The sequence below is a fragment of the Chionomys nivalis genome, chromosome 7 (genome assembly GCF_950005125.1).
Source record: "Chionomys nivalis chromosome 7, mChiNiv1.1, whole genome shotgun sequence".
NCBI classification, from domain to species: domain Eukaryota; kingdom Metazoa; phylum Chordata; class Mammalia; order Rodentia; family Cricetidae; genus Chionomys; species Chionomys nivalis.
The window spans coordinates 80151076-80176046 of NC_080092.1; the positions used below are offsets into that span (position 1 = coordinate 80151076).

The 24971-nt window shown below is 50.6% G+C and overlaps 2 protein-coding genes across 5 annotated transcripts; both read right to left on the reverse strand.

The window, feature by feature from the left end:
- Positions 1-9225: 9225 nt before the first annotated feature.
- On the reverse strand, positions 9226-11910 carry Krt16 (keratin 16). 2 transcript variants are annotated; one of them, XM_057774303.1, is made up of 8 exons: positions 11392-11910; positions 10848-10930; positions 10603-10759; positions 10355-10516; positions 10142-10267; positions 9627-9847; positions 9458-9534; positions 9226-9317 (listed from the first exon to the last, which is right to left on the reverse strand). In XM_057774303.1, exons 1-8 carry the CDS (start codon positions 11908-11910, stop codon positions 9226-9228), a joined length of 1437 nt encoding a protein of 478 aa, XP_057630286.1. The 2 variants fall into 2 exon arrangements, with proteins under 2 accessions (XP_057630286.1, XP_057630285.1); XM_057774302.1 differs by having other exon boundaries at positions 9458-9537.
- A 7308-nt stretch (positions 11911-19218) lies between these two features.
- Positions 19219-23952, reverse strand: Krt17 (keratin 17). Of its 3 annotated transcripts, XM_057774137.1 has the most exons (9): positions 23654-23726; positions 23500-23609; positions 22459-22541; positions 21947-22103; positions 21310-21471; positions 20660-20785; positions 20326-20546; positions 20213-20235; positions 19219-19426 (listed from the first exon to the last, which is right to left on the reverse strand). In XM_057774137.1, the coding sequence occupies exons 1-9, from the start codon at positions 23724-23726 to the stop codon at positions 19332-19334; spliced, it is 1050 nt and encodes a 349-aa protein (XP_057630120.1). In that variant the 3' UTR covers positions 19219-19331. The 3 variants fall into 3 exon arrangements, with proteins under 3 accessions (XP_057630120.1, XP_057630118.1, XP_057630119.1); XM_057774135.1 differs by having other exon boundaries at positions 23500-23952; XM_057774136.1 differs by lacking the exons at positions 23500-23609; positions 23654-23726 and adding an exon at positions 23000-23058.
- Positions 23953-24971: the final 1019 nt, after the last annotated feature.

The following is a 24971-nucleotide window of genomic DNA, read 5'->3' on the forward strand; positions in this document are numbered from 1 at the left end:
AGCTGCTCAGCCTCTTGGAGTCCCAGTTTCCTCACCTGTACAAAGGGATGAATCAGGCTGGTGAGTCGGCTAGGAGGCTTGACAGTGGCAGCAGGAGGAGGTGCTTGATCTGACTTGACGTTAGACGGCAGGACACAGATGTCTATCTACAGCCTTGCTGCAAGAAGCAAATGAGGCAATAACGGGTTGGGCCATCTGAGAAACCGTCAAAAAGGAGAGGGAAGGGGTTAGTAAAGTGTGTGCTTTGCCCACCTCCTGCAGCCTTGACTCCTCACGTGAACCCTTTTAAGTTATAATATCTGAATGCACAGGGGAGAAGACAAACTCAGACAGGTGTGCAGGGCCTACCATTCATCCTTGTCTCAGACACACACACACACACACACACACACACACACGCTGCTCCTGCAAGGTCTGCATTCATGACTCAGCTTTATTTTCTTCTTTGGGTTGTCATTTTTAAGTTGTATAGTCAGTCATACTGAGCACAACACAAATTACAAATCTATTCTCTTGACAAGGAAGGGGCTGGAGAGGTGGCTCAGCAGTTAAGAGCCCTTGTGGCCCTTGTGAAGACCCAAGATCAGTTCCCAGCACCCACTCGGCAGCTCCCTACTGCCTGTGACTAGAGTCCCGAGGGATTTGACACCCTTCTCTGTCCTCGCCTGACACATGCACATACTCACGGGCACGCACGTGCATAAGCATAGATTTAGTTAGTTCAGGCAAACATATTTTGGTCTGGGTTTTGGTCGGGTTTTGTTTGGTTGGATAATTGGTTTGGTTTGGTGTTTTGTTTTGTTTGTTCTGAGGAGCTATGGATAGAACCAAGAGCCTTGGTATGTGAAGCAAGCAAGCTCTACAGTGCTTGATTGGTTTTTAGAGCCAAAGTCTCATTGCATAGCCCAAACTAGCTAATAAGCCTCACTAATAAACACACACACAGAGGAGAGGGGAAGGGAAGGGAGGAGAAGGGAGATATTTAGTATGCAGTATTAGGCAGCCAGATAGCCCCGAATGGATGTCAGATGGCAAAGAGAGATTCCCCCTGAGTACTGTGGAGATACACTCTGTGAAAAACACCTGCAGTGTGTTGCCTTTACCTGTGTGAAATAAACAATAACTGACCCCTCATTTATATAGCTGCATATCGTATGTTTGTGATATATGAACAACTGAAGAATGAAAGGACACACAGAGGCGATTAGTGCAGATAACATGGGAATGGGATCAGAGGTTGATGTGAGTGGAGAGGGCCGGGAGAGAGGAAAAGTGGTCCAAGTGAAACAGGAAAGCAAACACATTTTCTACATCTGCATAAAATCGTGTGTGCATGTGAATATAGGGTACAAAAATGTAACAGGGCCTGGAATGGAGCTCAGTATAGAATCCAGCATGGTCAAGGCTCTAGCTAGGTTCCATCACATGATGGAGGTGGGTCATTTGTCTATCTGTTGCTTTCATTGGTTAATTAATAAAGAAACTGCTTGGCCTTTAATAGGACAGAAAATTAGGTAGGCGGAGTAAACAGAACAGAATGCTGGGAGAAAGAAGCCAAGTTAGGCAGTTGCCATGATTCTCCTCTCCGAGATGAATGCCCGTTAGACTCGTCCGGGTAAGCCACACCCAAGTGGCAATATGGATATTAGAAATGGGTTAGATCAATATGTAAGAGCTAGCCAATAAGAGGTTATAACTAATGGGCCAGGCAGTGTTTAAAAGAATACAGTTTCCGTGTAATTATTTTGGGTGTAAAGCTAGCCGTGCGGAGCTGGGCGGGAATGCAGACCACCGCAGCTCCTACAATCACACACACACACACACACACACACACCATAAAAAAAGAAATTAAACAAAAAAATTGAAAACTAAAGAATCAGCTGATTGTGGAGGCCCAAAAATGTGAGCCTATTTCCACCTTGTCTGATGGTCAGAGAGTTTGGAGTTTGCTCGCATCCTGACTCAGGACGTGGTTACTTGGTTCTTTTGACGTTAAGATGGCCCATCAGGTAGATCCACTCCTTCCTGAAAAAGGTCAGGATATGCCAGCGTATGTCTGCTCCTTCTTTTGTAATAGGAGGTTAACTGGGGAGTGGCTGCCTTCAGGATACTTGGTCTAGAGTGGCTTCACTGCCTAAACAACAAAATCTTAATGGTTTGATGTCTTAAAGTGTTAAAGCAATTAGTTGTTCCAGTTGTCCTTTGTATCATGTTAAAGAAGTCTTCTGTTGATTCTTCCCCCTTTTGTACTGGGGTACAAAAGTGTATGGAAAATCAAATGTGGGTGATTTCAGTACTCACTGAAACTCCCTCCCGGTACTAGCCTATGTTTTCTGTTTTATTATTTTATTCGCATCCTCATACTCTTTACTACCTTTTCTGATCCCCATGCCCTTACTCTGGCAAGAGGTATTTTTGTCGAGGCTGGTCCCCGACAGCTGATGAAGCAGAATGAGGTCTATAACCTCAACACTTAAGAGGTGGAGGAGGAGCATCAGCTCAAGGTCATTCTCAACTGAGTTGAGGCTAGCCTCAGCTACATGACACCCTGTCTCCAAAAGGACTAAAAATAGAAAGAAAAAAAGGCACTGATTTCTTGAATACCTCATCGATTTCCTACTTTAGATAAGACTGCGAGGAGAGCTGTTTTGGCTCATACCTGTAATTACAGCATTTGGGAGGCACAAGTAGAAGAATCTTGAGTTTATGAACAGTTCAAAAGACCAAAGACTGGATATAACGCTTGCTTAGTGTGCATGAGGCTCTCGCTTCAATCCCCAGGAACTACAGAAAAATAAATAAATAACTTTGGGCTCGAGTGATCCTCCTGTCTCGGCCTCCTGAGCAGCTGCCTCGGCAGGTGTGCCCTGGCTCCAGGCTGGTCAGTCCTTTCTCACTGATTCTTTTTTCTATTAATGTAACATTAAATGAAGCCCTTGAGAAACTTGGAAATCATCTTCTGTGCATATTCATAGATAATGAGACTGGAAAATAGCCTGGGGGATTTAAAACTCTGGGCATCAAATGATGGATATGTGATTTTCTTTCTTATTTTTCCGTTTTTTCATAGAGAAAAGCAGGAAAGGGAAGGGGATTTCACTTTGTGTGTGAAAATGTTATAGTTGGAGGAAGAAGATGGACTCTTGAGACCAGGTGTGATAACAAGAGGCAGAATCAGAAAGGAAGTCTCCAGAACAGCTGTCATATTTGCCTACCTCCTTCTGCACAAAATCCCCATCAGGGACCTTCTACTATTGGGGGAAGGGACACAGACCTACATCTGTCTCCATAGCAACCAGATACACATTAGAGGAAAGGCCAGGTCAAGAACCCCACCACCACCACCACTCAAAAAGAGTACTTGTCTTCTACAACATGAGGCTGCCCTGTGTCCAGGTGATAAGTGTGCCCTCCAGAAACTCCCCTGAGAAGATTCCCTGAAAGCCTGGGAGAAAAGACTTCTGAACCACAGCCCCATGGCTTCACCCCACCCGTCGTCACTGAGCCATCCTTCCTTGCTAGACACAGTCTAAGGCGGCTGTTGACTAACAAAACACCAAGCTTCGCCTGTTTGTCTTTAGAGAGCGTCAGAGGTCTTAAGCCACGGCAGTGGGCGGTCTAGCGTAAGAAATCGCTTCTCTCAGACACTGGGAAGAAACACCGGACTTTTTATAGCTCTTGGAAACAAAAGGCCCAAAGAAAGTAAACCTCACAGGCTCACAACTCGTTAATTTGCATCAGTAGAGGCGAGGCACGGGCTATCATTAACTCTTACGCTAGTCATTGTCTTAGCAATTATCTAAAAGGGTGTTTCACAAACTTTGACACTAACTCAGGCTTAAGGAATCTGAGGGTGTGTTCAAACAGACAAGCAACAGTGCACATCGTGAGTACTCTGTCTCCTCACCCTGGCCCAGGAGCTCAAGAAGCAACTAGGGTTGGTTTGGGACTTGGATCAGCAGGCATTTCCAGGTGGAAAAGCAGGTTCCCTTGTCTAAGGGAAGCTTCTAGAATCAAGGCCCCATTCCCATCTTAAAATTGCGGGGTATGTATGTCTGTGGTTTGCTCATTGAGACAGGGTCTCGTGAATTACAGGCTGGCCTCAAATCACATAACCAAAAATAACCTTGAACTTCTGATCCTCTTGCTTCCACCTCTTGAGTGCTGAGATTACAGGGGTGAGCCCTGATTTATGTCGTACTGTGGGATCGAACCCAGAGTTTTGTGCATGCTAAGCAAGCACCCTACCAACTAGGCTGCACCCCCAGACCAATATTGGCCTTTAAAAGGCAACTGTTTCATGTCTGCGAAATTCAGCAACGGACCGGAAAAATTGCTGTTCCAGCTCTTCAAGGGGTTTTATTAACTGCCAAGCCCCAAGAGTACTTCTTCTTGATTATGTTAGGCCTTGTTGTCATTTGAATTCTGTCCATGCCACCCCTCTCCCCGAGGAACTCAACTCCTGCAGTTTTATGTCAATAGTATTAGGAAACCAGACACTTAAACTCAACTACAGTATTTGCAGGTGGTCATCTTCACAAAACGTTCAGGTTTAAATAAGGTCATTATGGAGTCTTGGAGGCTATAGAAGAAAAGTGTGATCCACAGCCAGTGTTCTGACATCTCATTCTGAGTGATTCCTGAGCATGAGCACCAGTGTCTCTGTATAAGGGTCCCCGAATGACATCAGCTCTAACAAATCACTTGACTGAGGAACTGCTTGGAAGGCGCTGCTCAAAGTTGGCGCAGGCATGCCTTGAAATGCACACCCCACCCCGGTTCCCTGCCGGCAAACAGGTAGACTGGCATGATGCCTCTTGAAATCCATTTGGCAATTCAAATCAAGGACCTTGAAACATTTCTATCAGCTCATTTGGTAATTACATTTCCGAGAACTAGCCTAAGGGAACAATCGAAAAATGTTGACTTATGAAAGTGTTATGTAGAAAGATGTTCTCTGCTGTGCTCTCTCCGGGGTAAGAGCAGGCACACATAGTGGGAAGAACACCAAAAATGGATAAAGCTTTTAGTAATGCAGGGACGTGTTTCGTTTATAATATTAATACAAATTGAGAGTGGATGTCACTGTGTTGTAGACTCCTTGCTTAGCATCCTTGAGGTTCTCGGAGTAGACACCCATGGGAAAAAGCTGAATGCAAAATGAATTCAATGTATTGTAGCTGTAATTATATGTAAGTGTTTCCATATGCGTGTTAAAATAAGAAACTTGTTACAAGTATTTGCTTTGGGGTATTGGGACTTAGGTTTGAATATGACTCATAGGTTCACCCTATAATCTGAAAAACAGGGTTGGTGACCATAAAGAGGGAGATGTGTTTGCTGAACAATTAACAAAAATTATTTATTGTAAAATAATGAATCAAGCTCAGCAACTTTGAATGATGAATATAGTTTCACTACGCAAAGCAGGGGTTTCAGATTAAAATGACAAGCTGAATGTGTGGTTTAGTTTCGCCTTCTAAGCCCCACTAGGGTGACTGCAATTGGATAAAATCCATGAGGACAAAGAGGAAGAGTCACATTCAAAGGACAAAGGGGCTTACAGCAGTGACATGTTAGAATCTGGACAAAGAAAACAGTGCTCGCCCAGGCAGAGGGCAAGAATGAAGCAGACCCACATCAGGACCCCAAAACGTCACTGCCAGCAAAGACCCGAGACACCCCTGAGAATAAGGTAAGGCCGAGCTGGAAACAGGAGCCTAGTAGCCAGCTGTACTTCAAACCAGCCTAGGCTACATGGTGAAACCCTATCTCAAGAAAACAGGAAGATGGGTAAAATGTCTTTTTTTTAATTTATTTAAATTTATCTTTGTGCACTGGTGTGAAGGTATTAGATCCCCTGAAACTGGAATTACAGACAGTTATGAGCTACCATGTGGATGTTAGTAATTGAACCTGGGTCCTCTGGAAGAGCAGCCAGTGCTCCTAACCACTGAGCCACCTCTTCAGCCCTGGGTTAGAGATCTCCATAGTTCTTCTTTCCCTCAGTGCTCCTGATAACTACCGACCACTCTCGCTTTGGACCAGAAGAATCTGGACATTAACTCTAAAAAAAATACTCCACAGTGGATCAGAATCGAAAACAACAACCAGGGCCAAGAACCCAAGTAACACACTGAAATGGTCAACTAAAACTTTACAAATTAACAGACTGGGACCTTCTCATCCCCCAGCTCCCAGAAAGCTGGTAGGTAGTTTTTACAACGCACACAAAAAGTTAGAGACATCCGGGGCACTTCACTAAAATGGCTTATTCCCCACCAAATCAATCTGCAGTAAAAAAAAAAAAAAAAAAAAAAAAAAAAGCCTACAAGACCAGCCCTGTATCGAACACACACTCCAAACAGATCTTTTGTACCTTCCTCTTAAATGTGATTGGCTACCAAGGACCAGAAGGAATCTGAGAAGAGTTTCTGGTATGAAAGATGGAGTCAAAAAACAAAAACAAAAAAGAGGCACTTAGAAGAAGAAAATAAAAGAAATGGAATTGTCTCAGCCACAACTAACAGGCCAAAGGGACAAAGTATCTTAAGTCAAGAACTAAAGGCTACAGACAGTGGGTGGTGGTGGTGGCGCACACCTTTAATCCCAGCACAGGGCCAGGCAGATCTCTGAGTTCGAGGTCAGCCTGGTCTACAAAGCGAGTTCCAGGACAGCCAGCGCTACACAGATAAACCTTGTCTTGAAAAGACCAAAAATTTAAAAATAATAATAATGAACCTACTGACAAAATATCCAGAGCTATGGAATATCAAAAACATCACAGTTTTTTTTAAACTTTAAATAATACATTTTGTTGACAAAATTAAGAATTTTTTTTTCAAAAAATAACAGGGAAAAGACAAAATTGAAAATCATATGAGATACACATGAAGAGAAAAGAGTTACAGAAAGAGAGGAAGTAGAGAAAGGAAACTATAAAAGTAAGAGAATTTTCCAGAACTTAAGTTTCCATGCTAGACGTATGAACTCATGCCCAATCCAAAGGCAGAAGACACGACTGCATCAAGGCCCATTCCACTAGGAAGAAAAGAACTACAAAGTTCCCATAGAGAGACTGGGAACAGAGCAGGGCAAAGGATCCACAGCCAAAGCAGCACAAGACTTTTTAGTAGCAACACCAAGAGCCTCAGACATTGAGGACAAACAGTGTCCAACCTAGAATTCTACACCCAACCAAACCATCTGTCAAGAGTGAGAGTAGACAAAAGATCTCTCCAGACATGAGACGTTCAACAACAACAACAAAGAAGCTAACCCATATGAATCGCTTCTTAGAAAATAGCCAGAATATGTGAGTCCCTAAAATAGTTGAGGAAGAGAGAGACAGAGAGAGAGACAGAGAGAGAGAGAGAGAGAGAGAGGGAGGGAGGGAGGGAGCGCTCACATAGCAGACTGGAACAGGAGGATAAAAGACCCCTGGAAAGGTATCTTCAATATGAAACTGATAGAAATCCCACAATGTTAACTCATTAAGAGGATACGTATATTCAACAGTAAATCAGAGGGAAGTGAATGATACGTACATAGAAAATCTAAACAAATTGGGTTAAAACATGTTTAATCCAAGGAAACTTAATATACTATAAAAATGGGATTTGACTATGAATAATATATAGTCACAATAATGTAAACGTTTATCTAACTGAAACTTTGATTCTGTTCAGAAAATGGAGAAGGTCCATGCCATATAAGAAGTACATCTTCATCCTTCAGACAGACGAGGAAGCATCTGGTTAAAAGATGGAGCTGAGTAATCCAGAAATGAAGTAGGAGATTGGCATTTTAAAATAAAGAAGAAAATACCAAAAAGAAAGAGGCCGAGGCTGAAAGGTGTTAGGAGCCAGCTGGGGAATGGCTCTTCTACACACAGGTGGAACACACACACACACTCATGTACACACACATGGGCACACATGCTTGCTTACATACACACATACACATTATGCTACTATTCATACTTGACTTTTTCCTTCTAGTTCTGGAAGACAGACAGCCAAAAGGAACAGTGCCTGAGAGGTGTGGACCATGCAATTAGTCAGGAAGACTTGACTCATGGGAGTGGCAAGGGAAGGGCTGAGTACAAGAAAGAACCATCACGGGCCCTTGAGTAAGGGAGTGCTGAGCTCCGTTTTCCTGACTTTGAGCAGGTTCTTGTACAAAGGGATCCCTGGTAGAAACTGGGAGTGGAGAGACGGATGGAAAGAGACACCTACACCCAGTTCCTGGGAGAGAGGGGAAAAGCTATGGAAATGGTGTTAGCTGTGGAGATGAGAGAAGATGTGGAGGAAGGGATGGGGAGGAAGAGATGGGGAGGAAGAGATGGGGAGGAAGGCATGTGCAGCAGATGTTTCCCAGGGATTCAACAACATTCAGATGAAGGAACGAAAAAGGTGAGGAGAGAGGACAGGCTAGGAGAAGAGAGATTTTGTTCCTGGCTGTGACGCCATCCCAAGGCTCTGCCTTCCCTTTAATACCAAAATCCCTCTGCGTGGGGGGGGGGGGAGGACGCTCACATGAGCATGAGCTCAGAAGCACACTTGTAGTGTTCACTTATGTGTCGAAGAGTTATTCTGAAGCACAACCCTGGAGTTCAGGGCTTAGGAATCTTTGGGGAGAACTACCTGAACAGGTGGGATGGGGCTGATAGAAATACATGAGCTGTAGCCAGACCGAAGACCTGGAGTAGACCTCCAGATGCCATGTGCTGTTATCCTTAATGCACACACACACGAACTTCCCCAAATCCCGGGAGTATTTAACCCTAAAATGTCCCTAACTAGACCTGTCTGACAGGGGCCCTAGAAGAAGATAGTTAAAGATCCTCTATAGAAGGCCTCACACTGTGGCCATCCACGCTCGTGAATATCTTCCCACCTTGTATGCCCCCTCATCCACCCCCCAATGGCACGGAGAACTTCTGGAAGCCTCCTGGAAGATCTTCTGAATCACAATCAGTTCTCTGCATCTCTTTAAGTGTGTGGACCCCAGAGGAGTTCCTGGGAGCCCCCCTTCAACCCCTCTCCCATCGGCTTAAACAAGGAGATCACACAAGTTTGCATCAACCAGAAAGACAGCTTTATTAGCCCATTACCAGCAGAGGGGAGGGGAGACAGCTGGGGACCGCGCTAAGAAAACAGGGTCCTGGCTCAGGCCTCCAGGATGTGAGGCTGGCATGGACCTGGGGGCTCTGAGTGAAGCAGGCTAGTTCCTGGAACTCTGGCTTTGGCTCTGGCTGAAGCTAGATGACCCTTGCTCCTTAAGGATGGACCGGGGCTGGTGAGAGGAGGAGAAGCCTGCAAAAGAGAAACAGAAAGTGAGGTGGGCTCTGGGAGCTAAGCAAGCTGCTGGATAGGGAAAGGGAGGTCCAGGGCTCTGGGACGAGCGGCTTGACCCTTATACCACAGAGTTGGGCTGTGGACTCCAGGGGCCTTACCTTCTCGGGAAGAATAAGACTGGCCAGAGGAGTGCTGGGAAGAATAAGACTGGCCAGAGGAGTGCTGGGAGGAGGAGCTGCTGGGATGGGGAGAAGAAATGAGAGCGTTAGTTATGCTGGGAGTCACAGGGGCAGAGGTGCTGTGAACAGGGACGAAGGGCCAACTCACTGGACACCCTCGCCGTCCAGCAGACGGCGGTAAGTGGCGATCTCCTGCTCCAGTCTTGTCTTCACATCCAACAAGATATTGTACTCCTGGCTCTGTTGCTCCATCTCGCAGCGCAGCTGAGCCAGCTGCTCCTCCACGCTGCTGATCAGACCCTGGATCTGGGACAGCTGCATGCAGTATCTGCCCTTGGTCTCTTCTAGGCTGTTCTCCAAGGATGCTTTCTGTGAGTGAAGGAAAGGGGAAAGGTTGGTGGCGATGGTCACTGTGTCTCTGCCCTACTGTCTGGGCACATTTTTTTTTTTTTGACAGGCACATGGATCTTGACCCCAGCCGGGGTAACTGGAAGAGACAAATTGGAGGGATGCTTTCCCAACATCCTGGCTTCAATTTCTCCATCTCTATCATGGGTAGCACGACTGTCCCAGTCTCATTCCCATGAAAAGGAAAGGGGAGGTGGATGGTGACCCTCTTGGGGAATGGTGACTAGGGGACTGCCTGGGTGGGGTCCCTCATACCATGCTGAGCTGGGACTGCAGTTCGATCTCCAGGCCCTGGAACACTCTACGGAGCTCAGACACCTCACTGCGGCCGCTCTGTATCAGCTCACTGTTAGAGGCCACTTCTCTGTTCAGCTCCTCAGTCTGAGACAGAAGAAAGGAGGAGGTGTGAGGCTCTCCCAAGTCTCCCTGTCCAGGAGTCCTGGAGGATATAGGGAAGGTAAGTCCCACCTTGCTCAGGAACCAGGCCTCAGCATCTCTGCGGTTCTTCTCCGCCATCTGCTCATACTGGTCACGCATCTCATTCAGGATGCGGCTCAGGTCCACACCGGGTGCTGCGTCCATCTCCACATTGACATCCCCACCGGTCTGACCCCTCAAGGCAAGCATCTCCTAGGAAAGATCACAAGGGGGTGGTCACCTCTCCTAGGAACCTCACCAAACAAGTCTTTTATCCCCAAACCCAGAAGCAGCCCCACCTCCTCATGGTTCTTCTTCAGGTAAGCCAGCTCCTCCTTGAGGCTCTCAATCTGCATCTCCAGGTCGGCTCTGGCCAGGGTCAGCTCATCCAGCACTCGGCGCAGGCCATTGATGTCGGCCTCCACGGTCTGGCGCAGGGCCAGCTCATGTTCATACCTGGGAGGACAGAGATCAGAGTTGCAGATGGACAGCCCAACTCTTTTCCCCTGCCCTCTGCCCTCTGGCCAGCATGATGTCTGCTCACTTGGTCCTGAAGTCATCAGCTGCCAGCCTGGCATTGTCGATCTGCAAAATGGGCTGTGCATTCGCCAGAGTGGCCGCAACGATCTAGAACAGAAATGCAAAGATAGGAGGTCTGACCAGCCAGCCAGGCACTCTCTGCTCAAGGGAGATGGGCAGAGGGGAGTAAAGGAGTTTCCCCAAACCCAGTGATCACCCACCTGGCAGGTCAGTTCCTACATCTTCCTCAAACAACTGGTTACTTCTCCACCCAACTCAGGACATGCAGGGTGCATTAAGATCTACCACCCCCCTCCATCCGGGGCCCAGAGTTAAAGAGCTGAGCATTCAACACAAAGTAGCCTCAAGAGCACTAAAAGTCAGGGTCTCAGTTCCAGCTGAAGCTGGAATGTTCAAGAGAGACCCTCTGCCACTTCTCTGGCTAACTCTGCCCATTAGCCTCCAAAGTCTTTAGTCTTCTTGCTTCTGTATCAGATTCTCTAGAAGTGGCTTCCTAAAGGCCACAGCAATTCTAGTCTCTCAACGCTGCATCCGCTAGAGCCACCCACCTTGCTCCTCAGGTCCTCGATGGTGTGGAAGTAGGAGCTGTAGTCTTTGATCTCGCTGGGTCGCTGCCTCTGGTACCAGTCACGGATCTTCACCTCCAGGTCAGTGTTGGCCTCCTCCAGGGCACGCACCTTGTCCAGGTAGCTGGCCAGACGGTCATTGAGGTTCTGCATGGTCACTTTCTCACTGCCCACCAGAAGACCATCACCACCGCCAAAACCACCACCAAGGCCACCACCGAAGCCACCACCAAAGCCACCACCAAAACCACCACCAAAACCACTACCAAGGCCTCCCCCAAAGCTGCTGCTGCTGCTGAAGCCCCCACCATAGCTGCTTCCCATGCCACAGGCTCCCCCAGAGGAGAAGCGAGAGGAGCTGACTGTCAAGCCCCCATAGGTGCTGGGAGCCCGGCAGGATCCTCCAGTCAGGACAGAGGAGATGCGGCTAGAGCCACCACCCATGCCACAGGAGCCCTTCATGGAGCTGGAGGAGGTGAACTGGCGGCTGCAGGTGGTCATGTTGTCGAGGAAGGTGAGAGAGTGAGCAAGTCAGCGAGCAGGAAGAGAGAAGAGCTCAGGAAGGATGTGGATGCTGTGTGAGCCTCAGACACCAGGTTCCTTTATATCTGCCTGGGGAAGGCGGGGCCCCATGACTGCTGACTCTGGGTTCCCCTCTGGATTTCGTCACTCAGTCCCGTCCAACTCCCCACTCTGGATTATTCAGCCCAGGGTGGACTCTCCCTCCCCTCCATGTGCTGGCTCAGAGTTCCCACCCAGTTCTGGGGGTGTGGGGCCAGGAGAAAAACACACAATTCAGAGTTAGTCCTGACTCAGGCTATGTGGCCCAGAATCGGCTTCTGTTCCTGGAGCCTGAGGGGACAGCAACAGTGAGGCCTTGAAGCAGGCAGTCGGCAGCAGCTGCGTCCTCAGGCAGTGAGTCAACGCTCAAGCCTCCCTGCCCTACAGTGAGAACCTCAGGTGGCAGGAGCCCCATTGATGCTATCCCAGACTGTCCTGGGATGCTGTCATGGGATTCCTACCCGCCATGCCGTAGAGCTCAGTTCCTCACTGTGGAACCCAAAAACCCTTCACCTCCCCTCTCTGCCGGCTTTTCCTCCACAAGGACAAGTCTGGGCTGGGTAGCATAATTCTTCCTAGTTCTAAAAATCAAAGGGTTCCCTTCCCCATGGGGTCTAATTTAGTTTTGAAGGCCGTCTTTTAGACACCAGGATGTCCACAGAGGCGTACACCATGGCAACCATGCCCTATGCAGCCACACACCATCCTACCTCTCACTCACTGCCCGGTAAGGGAGGATCTTGTCCAGAGGGGCTGCAGGACACATAACAATCACAAAGAAGCGTGCCTGGAGGACCCTACCTCAGTGTCCCAGCCACTTCACTCTTCTTTTGATCTTAGCTGCCTTCCACGCCCACCTCCATACCCTGGTCCCTAACATAAGACCCTGCACCTAGAGAGCATTCATTCCCAGCACACAGAGCCTCCACGCCACCTCCTGCCCTCACCTACTCAAGGTCCGCACTGTGATCTGTAGGGGCTGCAGTAGGAGGAAATCCCATCCTGCTCCTAATACTGTTTGTGTTTTCCCACCCCTACCTCCAGTCCACCCCACCCCACCATGGACCTCAGAGTCCCCATGCGGAAACCAAACCATCTTGCCCAGGAGCTAGCTGCCCAGCATCTTTCTGGTGGCGACAGTTTCAGGCTGGCCTTGGTGGCTTTGTTCACCTAGTGTGCACCACTGTCTTGTTCCTTGTACTGCTCAGGGATACTGTCACACTTGCCACACAGTTCTGAGAAGCAGGTCCGAGGTGGGTGTCATCCCCACCGTCGATCGACACATGAAGGCGTGAGAACACAGGAAGCTCAGGGGGCCCCCAGAACATCAGCCCCTGAAGACTCCACCATCCCAAACCTCTTTCTTGGCACCTCTCAATTCAGATCTTTTTGTTGATCCTTAAGTTAACCTTGTAGGACTATGGAAGAACAAGAAAGAGGTGGAAGCCAACCATTGCCACTAGGTTTATAGCCACAAAGTAACAACTCTGAAGGGTACCATGAGTTTTTCAGGCAGGGGCAAGTAAGTCTTAATTGTCACCTACCTCCCTATAGTATTTAGTAGGAGTTTTGGGCATGGCGGGCACAGTCTTGGCCTGAGAAGAAGAATGGAGTCTGGACCGAAAGACAGTCTTTTGGATACCATGGAGCAAGGCCCATGGCACTGAACTCTGTCCTTGCCCCATTATTTCTCTCTTGAAGGGACAAGAACCCAAAGGGTCTTGACTGAGGCTGAGCTCTGCTAGGGCAGGAAATTTTGGGTTTTGTTACCGTAACTCATTGTGGTCTATTGACCACTCAACCAGAGGTTAAAATACTCTACGGGTCTTCCCTCTTCTTTGGTCTTGACCCCAGATATGGTCTCCAGTCTTGGGCTTCAAGAAGAGAAGAATCCAAATGTAACACTTTGGTAGATCAAGCAGTAATGAGTTTGGTCAGAACAAGTAAGGAAGAAAGTAGACAAGAGGGGACTGGACTGAGCAGCAACGGCCCCCACCCTGGAAGGCACGGGGCTCATGTTTTCTCCTCCACTCTGTCATGTGCTAGATGCCTCTCCCAGGGTGCACACTTCTAGGAAAGGGGTGTGCTTTTCTTAGAAGTCCACTTTGTCCAGAATTTAGTGTAAGTCTATGTATAATGTGCAAAAATATGCTTAAGGGTTTAAGCACCCCTAAAGAGAAAAGTTTACTAGGGTAAAGAGAACAAACCTCAGCACAGGCTCCCCTGGAAACCAACTCTCAAAGTTGCTTTAATATAATCTGACTGACAGGGCCCACTATCACCCATAATCTCCTTTTTTTAATTGGTTTTTCAAGACAAGGTTTCTCTGTGTAACCCTGACTGTCCTGGAACTAGCTCTTGTAGACCAGGCTGATCTTGAACTCACAGAGATCTGCCTGCCTCTGCCTCCCACCACCGCCCAGCGACCCATTATCTCTTATTACCTGTTTCAGGGGCCCTGAACTAGCCCGTCTGAAGTCAGTCACCACCATTATCTTGACACTCTGTTTCAGGGCCTTGATCTGGCCCACCCATGTTCCCTCTGTTCTCTCTTTGGGAAGCCGGTTTAGTCAGACCCTTCTGAAGCAAACTTCTAGCCTGATAAGAGCAAAGCCGAAATATCTACTGAGGGGAAAAGACCTGGAAGGGGGAACTGAATACTACTCCAACCCCAAATACAATTGGCAAAGATCTAAAAATCTTGGGGGAACCAGTCTGTTAATGTCTGGATAGGCCTGGATTTCATGTCCAACCACAGACCATCTCCCTTGAGATTGGAACTGGGTGTCATGGTCACCGAAGGTCACCGAGCCCCAACTACAGAAGGTAAAATGTTTGAACATTTATGTTAAGAGCATGAAAGGAGACAGGGCCTCAAGCCCAGCACCAACTGCCAAACTAAGGTTCATACCAACTCTCTCTCTCTCTCTCTCTCTCTCTCTCTCTCTCTCCTCTCTCTCTGTGTGTGTGTACACACACACACACACACACACACACACAGGAATGGAACTCTTGTGGTATAAAGTCCTACAATGCTTGTCTCCCAGAACATACCCACCACAGGAGACATCTGGAGAGGTGTGACACTCTCTCCGCACTGGGACTCAACTTATAGTGATATTTTATTTATTTATTTTTTTTAAAGATTTATTTATTATGTATTCAACATTCTGCCTCGATGTACGCCCACACGCCAGAGGAGGGCGCCAGATCTCAGTACAGATGGTTGTGAGCCACCATGTGGTTGCTGGGAATTGAACTCAGGACCTCTGGAAGAGCAGCCAGTGCTCTTAACCTCTGAGCCATCTCTCCAGCCCCTTATTTTTTAATAAATAAAGCTTGCCTGAAGATCAGAGGGTAAAACTAAGTCACTGGAGTTCAGGCCATGGTGTCACACACCTTTAATCCCAGAATTTGGGAGAAAGAGGCAGATGGATCTCTGTAAATTCAAGGCTGCCATGGGCTACACAAAATTAATGCAGAAACAGATCCAGGAGGTAGCAGCTCACATGTTTAATCCCAGTACTAGGGAGTCACACTCCTTTAATCCCAGCACTAAAGGGGAATATAAGACAGGAGGAGACAGAGGCTCAGGGCTCAGTCTACAGTCGTTCAGCCTTGGTAGAGGTAAGACTTCTCTGGTGGCTTGGCTGTTTTGCTTTTCTGATCTTCAGGCAAGCTTTATTTATTAATACATAAAATATCACTATATAACTATAAAGAACGAGGCTGCCCTGTTGTTCCTGACCATCTGAAGAGTTGGTCTTGGCAGGGCAAGACTATGACTGGTCCTCCGGCGGTCAGAGAAAGCAGAGGAATGGGCAGGATATTTCCTCTGTGAAAGTGACCCATATTCATCCCAAATTTGTCAGAACCAGGACCACTAAGCTACAGATGGCAGGCACTGAGTCCAGTCAAGCTGGCACCCGTCCAAGGCAATGAACTCCTCCCCCATCCCTGCCCTTTGCCCCACCCCTTCTCAGGTATGAAGTCATGTCCCGCTTGAATTAGCCAGGAAACACCATTGACCAATGCCACACCTCAATGCACAGCGGTTCCCAAACCCGACAGAGCCTTACACAGACTCCTTCTCTGCCCCAACCCCTGCTTCAGCATCGCCCAGGACAAGCCTGGTCTTGGGACTCTTTTACAAGCTCCCCAAGGGATTCCCAGGCTGGAGAAGGAAGAGGCAGCTCTGGGAGCTGCAAGGTGAGGGTGTCCAGGGAGCCTGACAAGGCAGAGGGTCAGTTGCAGAGCCCCCTGCAGTTGATAGACACATAGTTAGCCACAAGAGAGCAGCCTGGAGTCAGGGCAAGCTGCTCAACCTTGAGAAGCCTCGGCTTTCTTCTCTGAGATGTGGGAATAACACTGCTGTCTCTCAGGCATGTTAGAGTAGAGACAAAATAAAGCAAGTGCCTGCTAGACTGCTAAGCACCGCCACAGTAATTCACTATGGTCTCAGAAGCACCCACTGTGTGCTAGGCACTGACTCAAAGAACAAGACAGAGGAAGCCCTTCAAATGTACAAGCTGGTGAGAAAATTTGATAAGGAGTGTTCTAGTGTTGTGAGTTTGTGTCTTGGCAGGAGACAGAGCAAGGTCCTCGAGGACGAACAGATGTTCCTCCAGACCCTGGTTCTGTGACTAGTCCAGGGTCAGAAGGAATTTACAGGGGTCAAGCTGTTTCTATACGCCTCTCCCTCCTGCGTGGCCGATATCTGCTGCAGAGAGCAAGGCTGCCAAAGGCGCTCACACCAGTCACACACAAGGAGCCCTTGAGGGAGTCTAAGGCTCTAGGGTGTGTGGCCTAGCAGCCGAACCATCCTGGTTCTGGTACCTCTGTTTCCTCAACTCCTCATGAGACCCAGACTACATGGGGTGGAGTGTATTGTCAGGCCCACCCCGTGCCCTGTTCAGCAGTCCACGGAAAGAGTGCCTTTAAAATGTCTTGAGTCCCCGCAGGCCAAATGCTGTCCCTGCTTCTTCTAGACCGAGTGCAGAACTAGGCAAATGCTGCTCTGTGAACAGTGCCACTCACCACATCCATCTCTCTGCAGAAGCCCAGCAGGCCTTAGTGTGGCTACCAGTGACATGGGACTGTGGCTATCACAGGAAATGGGAGCCAGGGCAGTCACATGCCTGTAGCCTCCACCAGAATGGTGGGATCTGGAGGGTGGGCAGACAGTGAACCCTCTCACCACTCGGTCCCCAATCCAGGCTCTGGCACTCATCCCCAGTAGCCTGCAGCTGTCTGAGATGTCCTGGGACAGAGCCACTAATGTTCTCTGCACAGTCCCCTAGCAAGCCACTTGGTATGGCCATCTGATATAGGCACAGCTATTCCATGGGGATCCCCATGGAACACACTGCTTGCTCTCCCAGGGGAGGAGCAGGCCCAGGACTATCTCCTGTCCTCCCCACACTGACTCCTCCTCATACCAGCGAGAGCAAAGCCCCAGAGTCTCCAGAAGGGGAAAGTCCTTCCTGCTTCACAACTGAGGGAAGGTAGGAGGTGGAGCTAGGAGGTGGAGCCATGCTCTCTTCCTGGAACAGAGTGGGATCCACTCCGCCCTCCCCGTGTCCTCTCCTGGTAAGTCAGTCTCCGGGAGAATAGCTGAGTCACGGCTTGTCAGAGCCTCGGAGTCCCTATTCACACAATGGGGCACCTCTCCCCAAATTCTCCCTGCTTTCTGGGACTGCGGCTCAGGTAAACGAGCTCACTCCGGAGTGAGCCATCCTGGCTCAGGCTGGTTCTTCTGGTTATGGCCAAATGTGCAGCAGGGACTGGGGGGTGTGCTTCTCTCCTGCCCTCCATCTAAGCTGTCCCTGCTGGCAGGCAGCTGAGAAGTGCCAACTTGAGGGCACAGAGTCTAGGCAGCGTTGAGGCTCCCGGATGCTGCTGCAACATCCCCTCGTCATTCCCGCATCATCAGCATCAGCACCGCTCCCTGACCTCTCCTGTCACCCTGTGCCTCCGAGGTCTAGGATGGGTCTGTGACCTCCCCAAAGTCCTCACTCCAGCAGCTGGAGCTCTTGCCACCGCCTCCAGCTGTTCCACACCAGCCTCCTCTGGCCTCAAGCTCCCACCACATCAGGCCTCTGGCACTTTGACCCCTCCAGTGCCTTTACCCTTAGGTTCCACTCTCACTGCCTGGCTCTGGAAGAGAGAAAGTATCTCTGGTTCTGGTTCAAGATTCCCCATTCCCAAATCCCTGTATTGAATTTAGACAGGATTCCCCTTCTTTTGCTACCCCCAGTCCTTGAAGAAAACCAGGAAAGCAGCTGCCTTGCTCAGTGGCTTCCAGATTTTATTCCAAAGAAGACATCTAAGGACCAAGGATGTGCCTAAGTCTGCTGCTTACAATTGCCACCAGAATGAATCTGGTCTGACACTCAGGGGTTCCTAAGTACAGGTGTGGCAGAGAAACCGTCCTTCCTCTATATCCCAGGACTCAGATTCCCTCCCTCACCTTCACTCCAGGTGAGGAATCAAGGCTACCGACCCCCAGGGAGAGGGTTAATGCTCTCTGTCATAGCCCTACACAGGGCCCCAACTCCCCCTGTCCTTGACTGACTGCTCACGTGAGGAGACACTAAAAGTCTTTCTTTTAGTGCCTGTTCTTCCTTCCATCCCTGCAGGAACCTGCCTTTTCCAAGAAGCAGAGGCCTCCCACTAATCCCCCAAAGTAAGGCCATGAAAGCTCCTCTTGTGGGTTCTTGAGACTCCCACAGGACCCTAGCCCTCAACCCACCTACTCTACCCACATGGGTAGGTGTGCTTCTCCCCATCCTGACCCACCTCCTCTTGGGGAGGAGCCAGATTGGATGAGTCATCCCTGGGGAATCAGGCTCCTGCACCTGAGATCTTCTGGTCCATTTATGGGTGAGAAACGAGACTGCTCGGAAGGACGGAACTGTGTGAGCGCCCGGAACTGTGTGAGTGCCCGAGGTCATGAGACTGCTCACAGAACAAAAGACTACCTGGAGCCACCCATGATGCGCTGCCTCTACTCCAGGGCTGACTTGACCAGAACTATCCATCCCACCAGGGGGAGATGACCTCATGGGGTGCAAAACAGGCTAAGCATTCCTTTCCCAGTCTAAGCTGACCCATGACCTTTATCTGCAAGAATAACGATGACTTTTTATCACATACACACACACCAGTGTCACCATGGTCATTTCAGTGCTCAGAACAAAGGACACGGTTCACATCAGATCAACAAGCTTTAATGGCATGAAGCAGGGGCGTGAGGCTGAAGCAGGAGACTGAGGCTGGAAGAGGCTACAGGCTACCAAGCAGAGAGGGAAGCTGCCTCTCTCTGGCTGGCCTCAAGGAGCTGTCCAGATGGAGCTGAATCTTTAGCGGGTGGTCTGGTGGACCTGCTCCCGGGATGAGATGACCTTGCCATCCTGGACCTCTTCCACAATGGTACGCACCTGGCGGGTGGTCACGGCTACAAGAGAAACAGACATTCGGGCCATGGGCAGGTGAAGAAAGTCACTCTCGGCCCAGCATCCTATCCCAGTCCTCTCCCAGATACTGCAAAGTCTCCGTTCACCTCTCAGCACCACACTGCATGCAACCCTCCTGCCTTCACTTGCTTCCTTTGCACCCTGCACTCTGCCGGGGTCCCTGTGTGAGCCGTGCTTGCCTGGACAGGCTATTTGGTTCTGAACCACTTTGCCCTTTAAGGGAGCAGCTAGGTAGACTGGGTGCTGTGTGAGATGAGTCCTATATCTACTCCTTCATAGTCTCCAGTTCTTGGACTATGTTTCCGTCTCCTCCACCACATGGAGATGCCCAAGAAAAAATCCAGGGGTTCATCATCTCTGTCAGACTAGAAGCCCCCAGAATTAAGATGCTATTCCCCCCAGGAGACTGAGATCTACAGGTCAAGGAACATAGCTCTACCTCCCATCACAGAGACAAAACTGCTCTGGCCCATCTATAGGGTACCAGGAATAAAGAGGTTCTCTCCATCCATCAGATGAGGTCTACTCGTCACTGTCATCTCCAGGGTAACCGGTCCTCTCTCCATGCTCTCATCGGACCAGCCTTTCTCCCTTGATCTTTCCCTGAGCATCAATTCTGAGCCACAGAAGGTTCATTCCTCCTGTGCCTACTGGGGATTAGCCATCATTCCCTGAAACCCCTTAGGGACCCTGGCTCAGCGATGTGTAAGCAGCTTTCCTGCCCCGTGCATCCCCCCACCCCAGCTTTCGGTCACCAAGATCCTTACGTTCTTTCGGCTTGTACGAAAGGCTGAAAAAAGAAAACATGGGAGAGAGATCAGACAAAGTCTGAGAGTCCCTTCCTCAAACCTAAGACTCTAACCCCGTGGCCTCTACTCACTGGGCATCCTCGCCCTCCAGCAGGCGACGGTAAGTGGCGATCTCCTGCTCCAGGCGCGTCTTCACGTCCAGCAGGATCTTGTACTCCTGATTCTGCTGCTCCATCTCGCAGCGCAGCTGACCCAGCTGCTCCTCCACACTGCTGATCAGCCCCTGGATCTGGGACAGCTGCACGCAGTAGCGGTTCTCTGTCTCAGCCAGGCTGCCCTCCAGGGATGCTTTCTGCAGGAGAGCGGGTGATGGTCAGTGAGATCGGCAGAACTGCCTCCCAGGGGCTGCACCCATCCCTGTCCCAGGGGCTGGACCCATCCTGTGTATAGCAGCCGCAACCCTACCATGCTGAGCTGGGACTGCAGCTCGATCTCCAGGGCCTGCATGGTGCGTCGGAGCTCAGAGATCTCACTCTTGCCGCTCTGTACCAGCTCGCTGTTGGTGGCCACTTCGCGGTTCAGCTCCTCGGTCTGCAAACAGGACATAGAACTAGAAGGATGAGGCTGGACCCTTCCCCTAGGCAGATGTTCCCTGCCCCCCCCCCCAGTATGCTCAGCCCAGAACCCAGACAGGCACCCTGGATCTATTCACATCCCACCCCTTAGCTGTGACCATCTTCCTGACCTCCCCTGAGTCTGTATTGGTCTTGTCCCCAAGCTCCTCACATCCCAAGCCCTGAAACATGTCATTGAAACATTATGCTTAATCTCTACAAGTAGGAGGCAATAGAATAGGACATTTAAGAACCAGCCAGGGCACGTAGCCCAGCCTCTGGTACTGATTCCGGGCTTCTTAAGTGAAGGTGGAAATTCCCAAGGCCTTTACTCTTATCCCTTGATTCCACGAGGCACCTCCCACTCATCCCCCAGGTGACTGACTAGATTACACCAGCTCTGCTGATGCAGTGAGCGGTCCTGACTGTAGAGTCCACACAGTCTGACCACAGTAGGGAACCCCTAAGATGGCATGCTACTGTTGGGGCGCAGGCCCTCACCTTGCTGAAGAACCAGTCTTCAGCATCTTTACGGTTCTTCTCCGCCATCTTCTCGTACTGATCACGCATCTCTGACAGGATGCGGCTCAGGTCCACACCAGGAGCTGCGTCCATCTCCACGTTGATTTCACCGCCCACCTGGCCTCTCAGAGCGTTCATCTCCTATGAGAGGAGGGGATGAAGGTGTTGGTCCCGCCCAGCCTCTTCCCCTTTGACCTTCCTCCTATGGGTATGTGTGTTCTGCATGGACGCTACCCCTACCATCAGACTATGCCTCCCTCATTAAACTAGGGCTCTCCAGGGACATCTGATTCGAGGTCTTTGACCCCCCAAAACTTTCCTTCCAATCTCCAAACGCCTGTGTGGAGCCCAGGTTTAACAGATGAAACTAAAACAAGCATTTGTGCATCTCCCTCCTCTAATGTCATTGTGAGCGAGACAAGGATAGGCGAAGAGGCCTCTATGAGGCCCAAGAGGTCCCTAAGATGCAGGGATGCATGTGCTCCACAGAAAGGGCAACCCTATAGGATGACTAAGCCTGACAAGACCTCTCTCCCACGCCCTCAACCGCAGCCGAGCCCCAGGGCTCTGCCTCCTACTCCTCATCTTCTCTGACCTGCTGACCCTGTCCGCTCACCTCCTCGTGGTTCTTCTTCAGGTAGGCCAGCTCCTCCTTGAGATTCTCGATCTGCATCTCCAGGTCAGCTCTGGCCAGGGTCAGCTCATCCAGCACCCGGCGGAGGCCATTGATGTCGGCCTCCACACTCATGCGCAGGGCCTGCTCTGTCTCAAACCTGCAGTGAGAACCAGAGACCTCAGGCCAGGCTACTCTAACACACAGGTATGACACCTGGTGTCATCCCCTGCCTTCCCTGTGCCAGAGCTGGAAGACCATGTGAGGGAGAATCCAAGACAGGAATGGAAGCAAGTTGCAACCCTGAGCCAGGGACCACCACAAGGCAAGACCTCTACTGGCTTCCTGCCTCTCCTCCCCATCGTCTCCCAACCCAAGTTGCTGGCTCTGCTCATCCAACTAAGGGGTCAGCTCCCAGATCCCAGGATCTCTCACCCCTGTCTTCTGGGAAGTCAGGATGAGGAAAGGTACCCCAGATTCCCCCATCAGCTTGTAACCCTCTGGTTGGGACTCACTTGGTGCGGAAGTCATCAGCTGCCAGACGGGCATTGTCAATCTGCAGCAGGATGCTGGCGTTATCCACAGTGGCCACAAGGATCTGAGGAGATGGTGAACCATTAGGTCATTGAGTTTAGAGTGGCTCAACCCAGACCCGTGTTCTGAGCCAGGCTTCCTGACTGGAGGCTGGGATCCACTGCCTTCAGAGAAAACCCCTCTTCCTGCCACCCACTCCCTATGCAGGCATGCCCTTGTTGGCAGGGAGTCCAGTGAGCTGAAACATAAAACCTGACCCTAGCACTTGCCCGCTCATGCAGACCCTCCTCTATGCCAGCCTGAGACCTGAAGAGGCCTCAGGCTGGAGGTGAACAGAGCTGGAGAGTGTTGGAACAGCCTCAGGGCAAAAGCTGTCCCTGAACTCCAGAAAGCATGGTGTGACTGTAAGGAAGCCCCTATTTTTCTGCATCCCAGAAAGCATCACTGGGAGCATCCCTAAAAATGTGGCTAGAGGAGCTAGCCCTCCCTAGCCAGCAGGAACCCCCACCAGAAATCACTAACCCTGGTAAATCTGGGCTCTGGTTCTCAGCCCCACTTTAGAAATTGCTGAGCCATTATCTTGAGGGACAAAAGGACAAAGGAAAGCCAAGGACGCCAGCAAAGAAAAATCCCCTGAAACATTTCCCATGAGAGTCTCGTGCCCCGCCCCCTCCTGCTTCCTCTCTTAAGATTGCTGTGGAGCACATTCTCAGACCGCCCCCACATCCAAATCCCTAGTCACGGGGACACTCACAAATCCAGCTCCACTCTATGGAACCAGCCCTCCCCCTATGCCCTCGTGGCCTAGACATCACTGACACGAGGCCTCAGGACTGCCTGAAGAGGAAACAGACACCCCAAAAGAGATCCATGATGCCAGCTTGCACAAGGGAGGATGTCAGTCACACAAGCTCCTAGATGCCAAATCAGAGTCTAGCGGCCCTATGGCAGCCCCTATGGACTCCAGGCCTTAATGAGGGCAGAAGGTAGATGGTTTATGCCCCTCCTGCCTGTAACCCTACCTTGTTCTTCAGATCCTCGATAGTGTGGTAATAGGAGCTGTAGTCGCGGGCTGGCCCTGGGGCCTGCTTCTGGTACCAGTCGCGGATCTTCACCTCCAGCTCCGTGTTGGCCTCCTCCAGGGCGCGCACCTTGTCCAGGTAAGAGGCCAGCCTGTCGTTGAGGTTCTGCATGGTGGCCTTCTCCCCTCCAGCCAGCAGCCCGTCGACACCCCCAAAGCTGCCCCCATAGCCACTGCCAGTGCCGAAGCTGTAGCAGCTGGAGTAACTGTTGCTCCCAAGGGCACTGGCCAGGCCACTAGCTGACCCCAGCCTGCAGGAGCCTGCACCCAGGCTGCCGGACAGTCGGCAGGAGGCGCGGGATGAGCCGCCACCCAGGCCAGAGGAGCCCTTGATGGAGCTGGAGGAGGTGAACTGGCGGATGGTGGTGGTCATGGTGGCAGCAGGCAACGGATGTGGAGCTGGAGGGCTTGGGAGGAAGAGAGGCGCCAAGGTGCGTGCTGCGCTGGGGCTCGTCCGCTTCCTTTATAGGGCAGCCAGTGGGCGTAGCGATTACAACAGGCTCTCTGCTGTTTCCATTCCCCTGGGCTTTCATCACCACTGGCCACCCGCCAGCTCCCAGGTGGCTACGGGCCCCCTCCCCTCCCACCACTAGGGCTCTGCCTCATTTCACCAAACCCTGTGCGGGGTGTCGTGATCGCATGCGTGTGTATCTGTCTCTGGTCTCGGGCCTGTCACCTGTGATTCAGGCAGGCCCTCCAGCTACGCTTTCCCATGACCTAATACGGACAAGAGGAGCTGACGACGTCACCTCCCCTCAGCCCTCCCAGGCAGCTGCCACCCCAGCTTGATGGGAAAATGAGGTGGGGAGTTGGCACCCCCACACACACACCTAAGGTGGCTTCCCTTCTCAACGTGCCCCCCCCCACACACACACACATATGTGAAAAGCCTGGGTCGGGGAACTAGGGAGTCAAAAAGACTCCCGCTACCTATCCTGACTCAAGATCTAAGCCCACCAGGCCGACCACACAACACAGAAACAGCCTCAAGACTCCAGTAGCCAAGCCAGGCAGGAAACTGGAGCTTAGCAAGGAATGCGGTGTCCAAACAGGCCCAGCTCATTCAAGGAGTGGGCTGGCTTCCTTGCTCTTCATTCAGCTCCAGCACCCCCAACCCAAGCCACTCCTCTAAGCAGCCCCAACACCCAGGGATGCATCCTCGGATGAGGCTTCCCCCGACCAGTTTTCTGAAATGGTCCCCATCCCTGAGTCCCCTAGGAAGCCCAGACCTCTCTTCTAGACCTTTCCCCACTTCCTTCCTACAGGACAACTTCCAGGACCAGGTGGGCAGAAGAGAGCTCAGCTAAAGGGTTCAGGAGAAAACAGAGCTATGTGTGGGGATATTAAAGGGAGTCTGTGGAACCATGAAGGGTTGTCTCCTTCCATATTCCTTACCCTCCTGTCTCCTGAGAG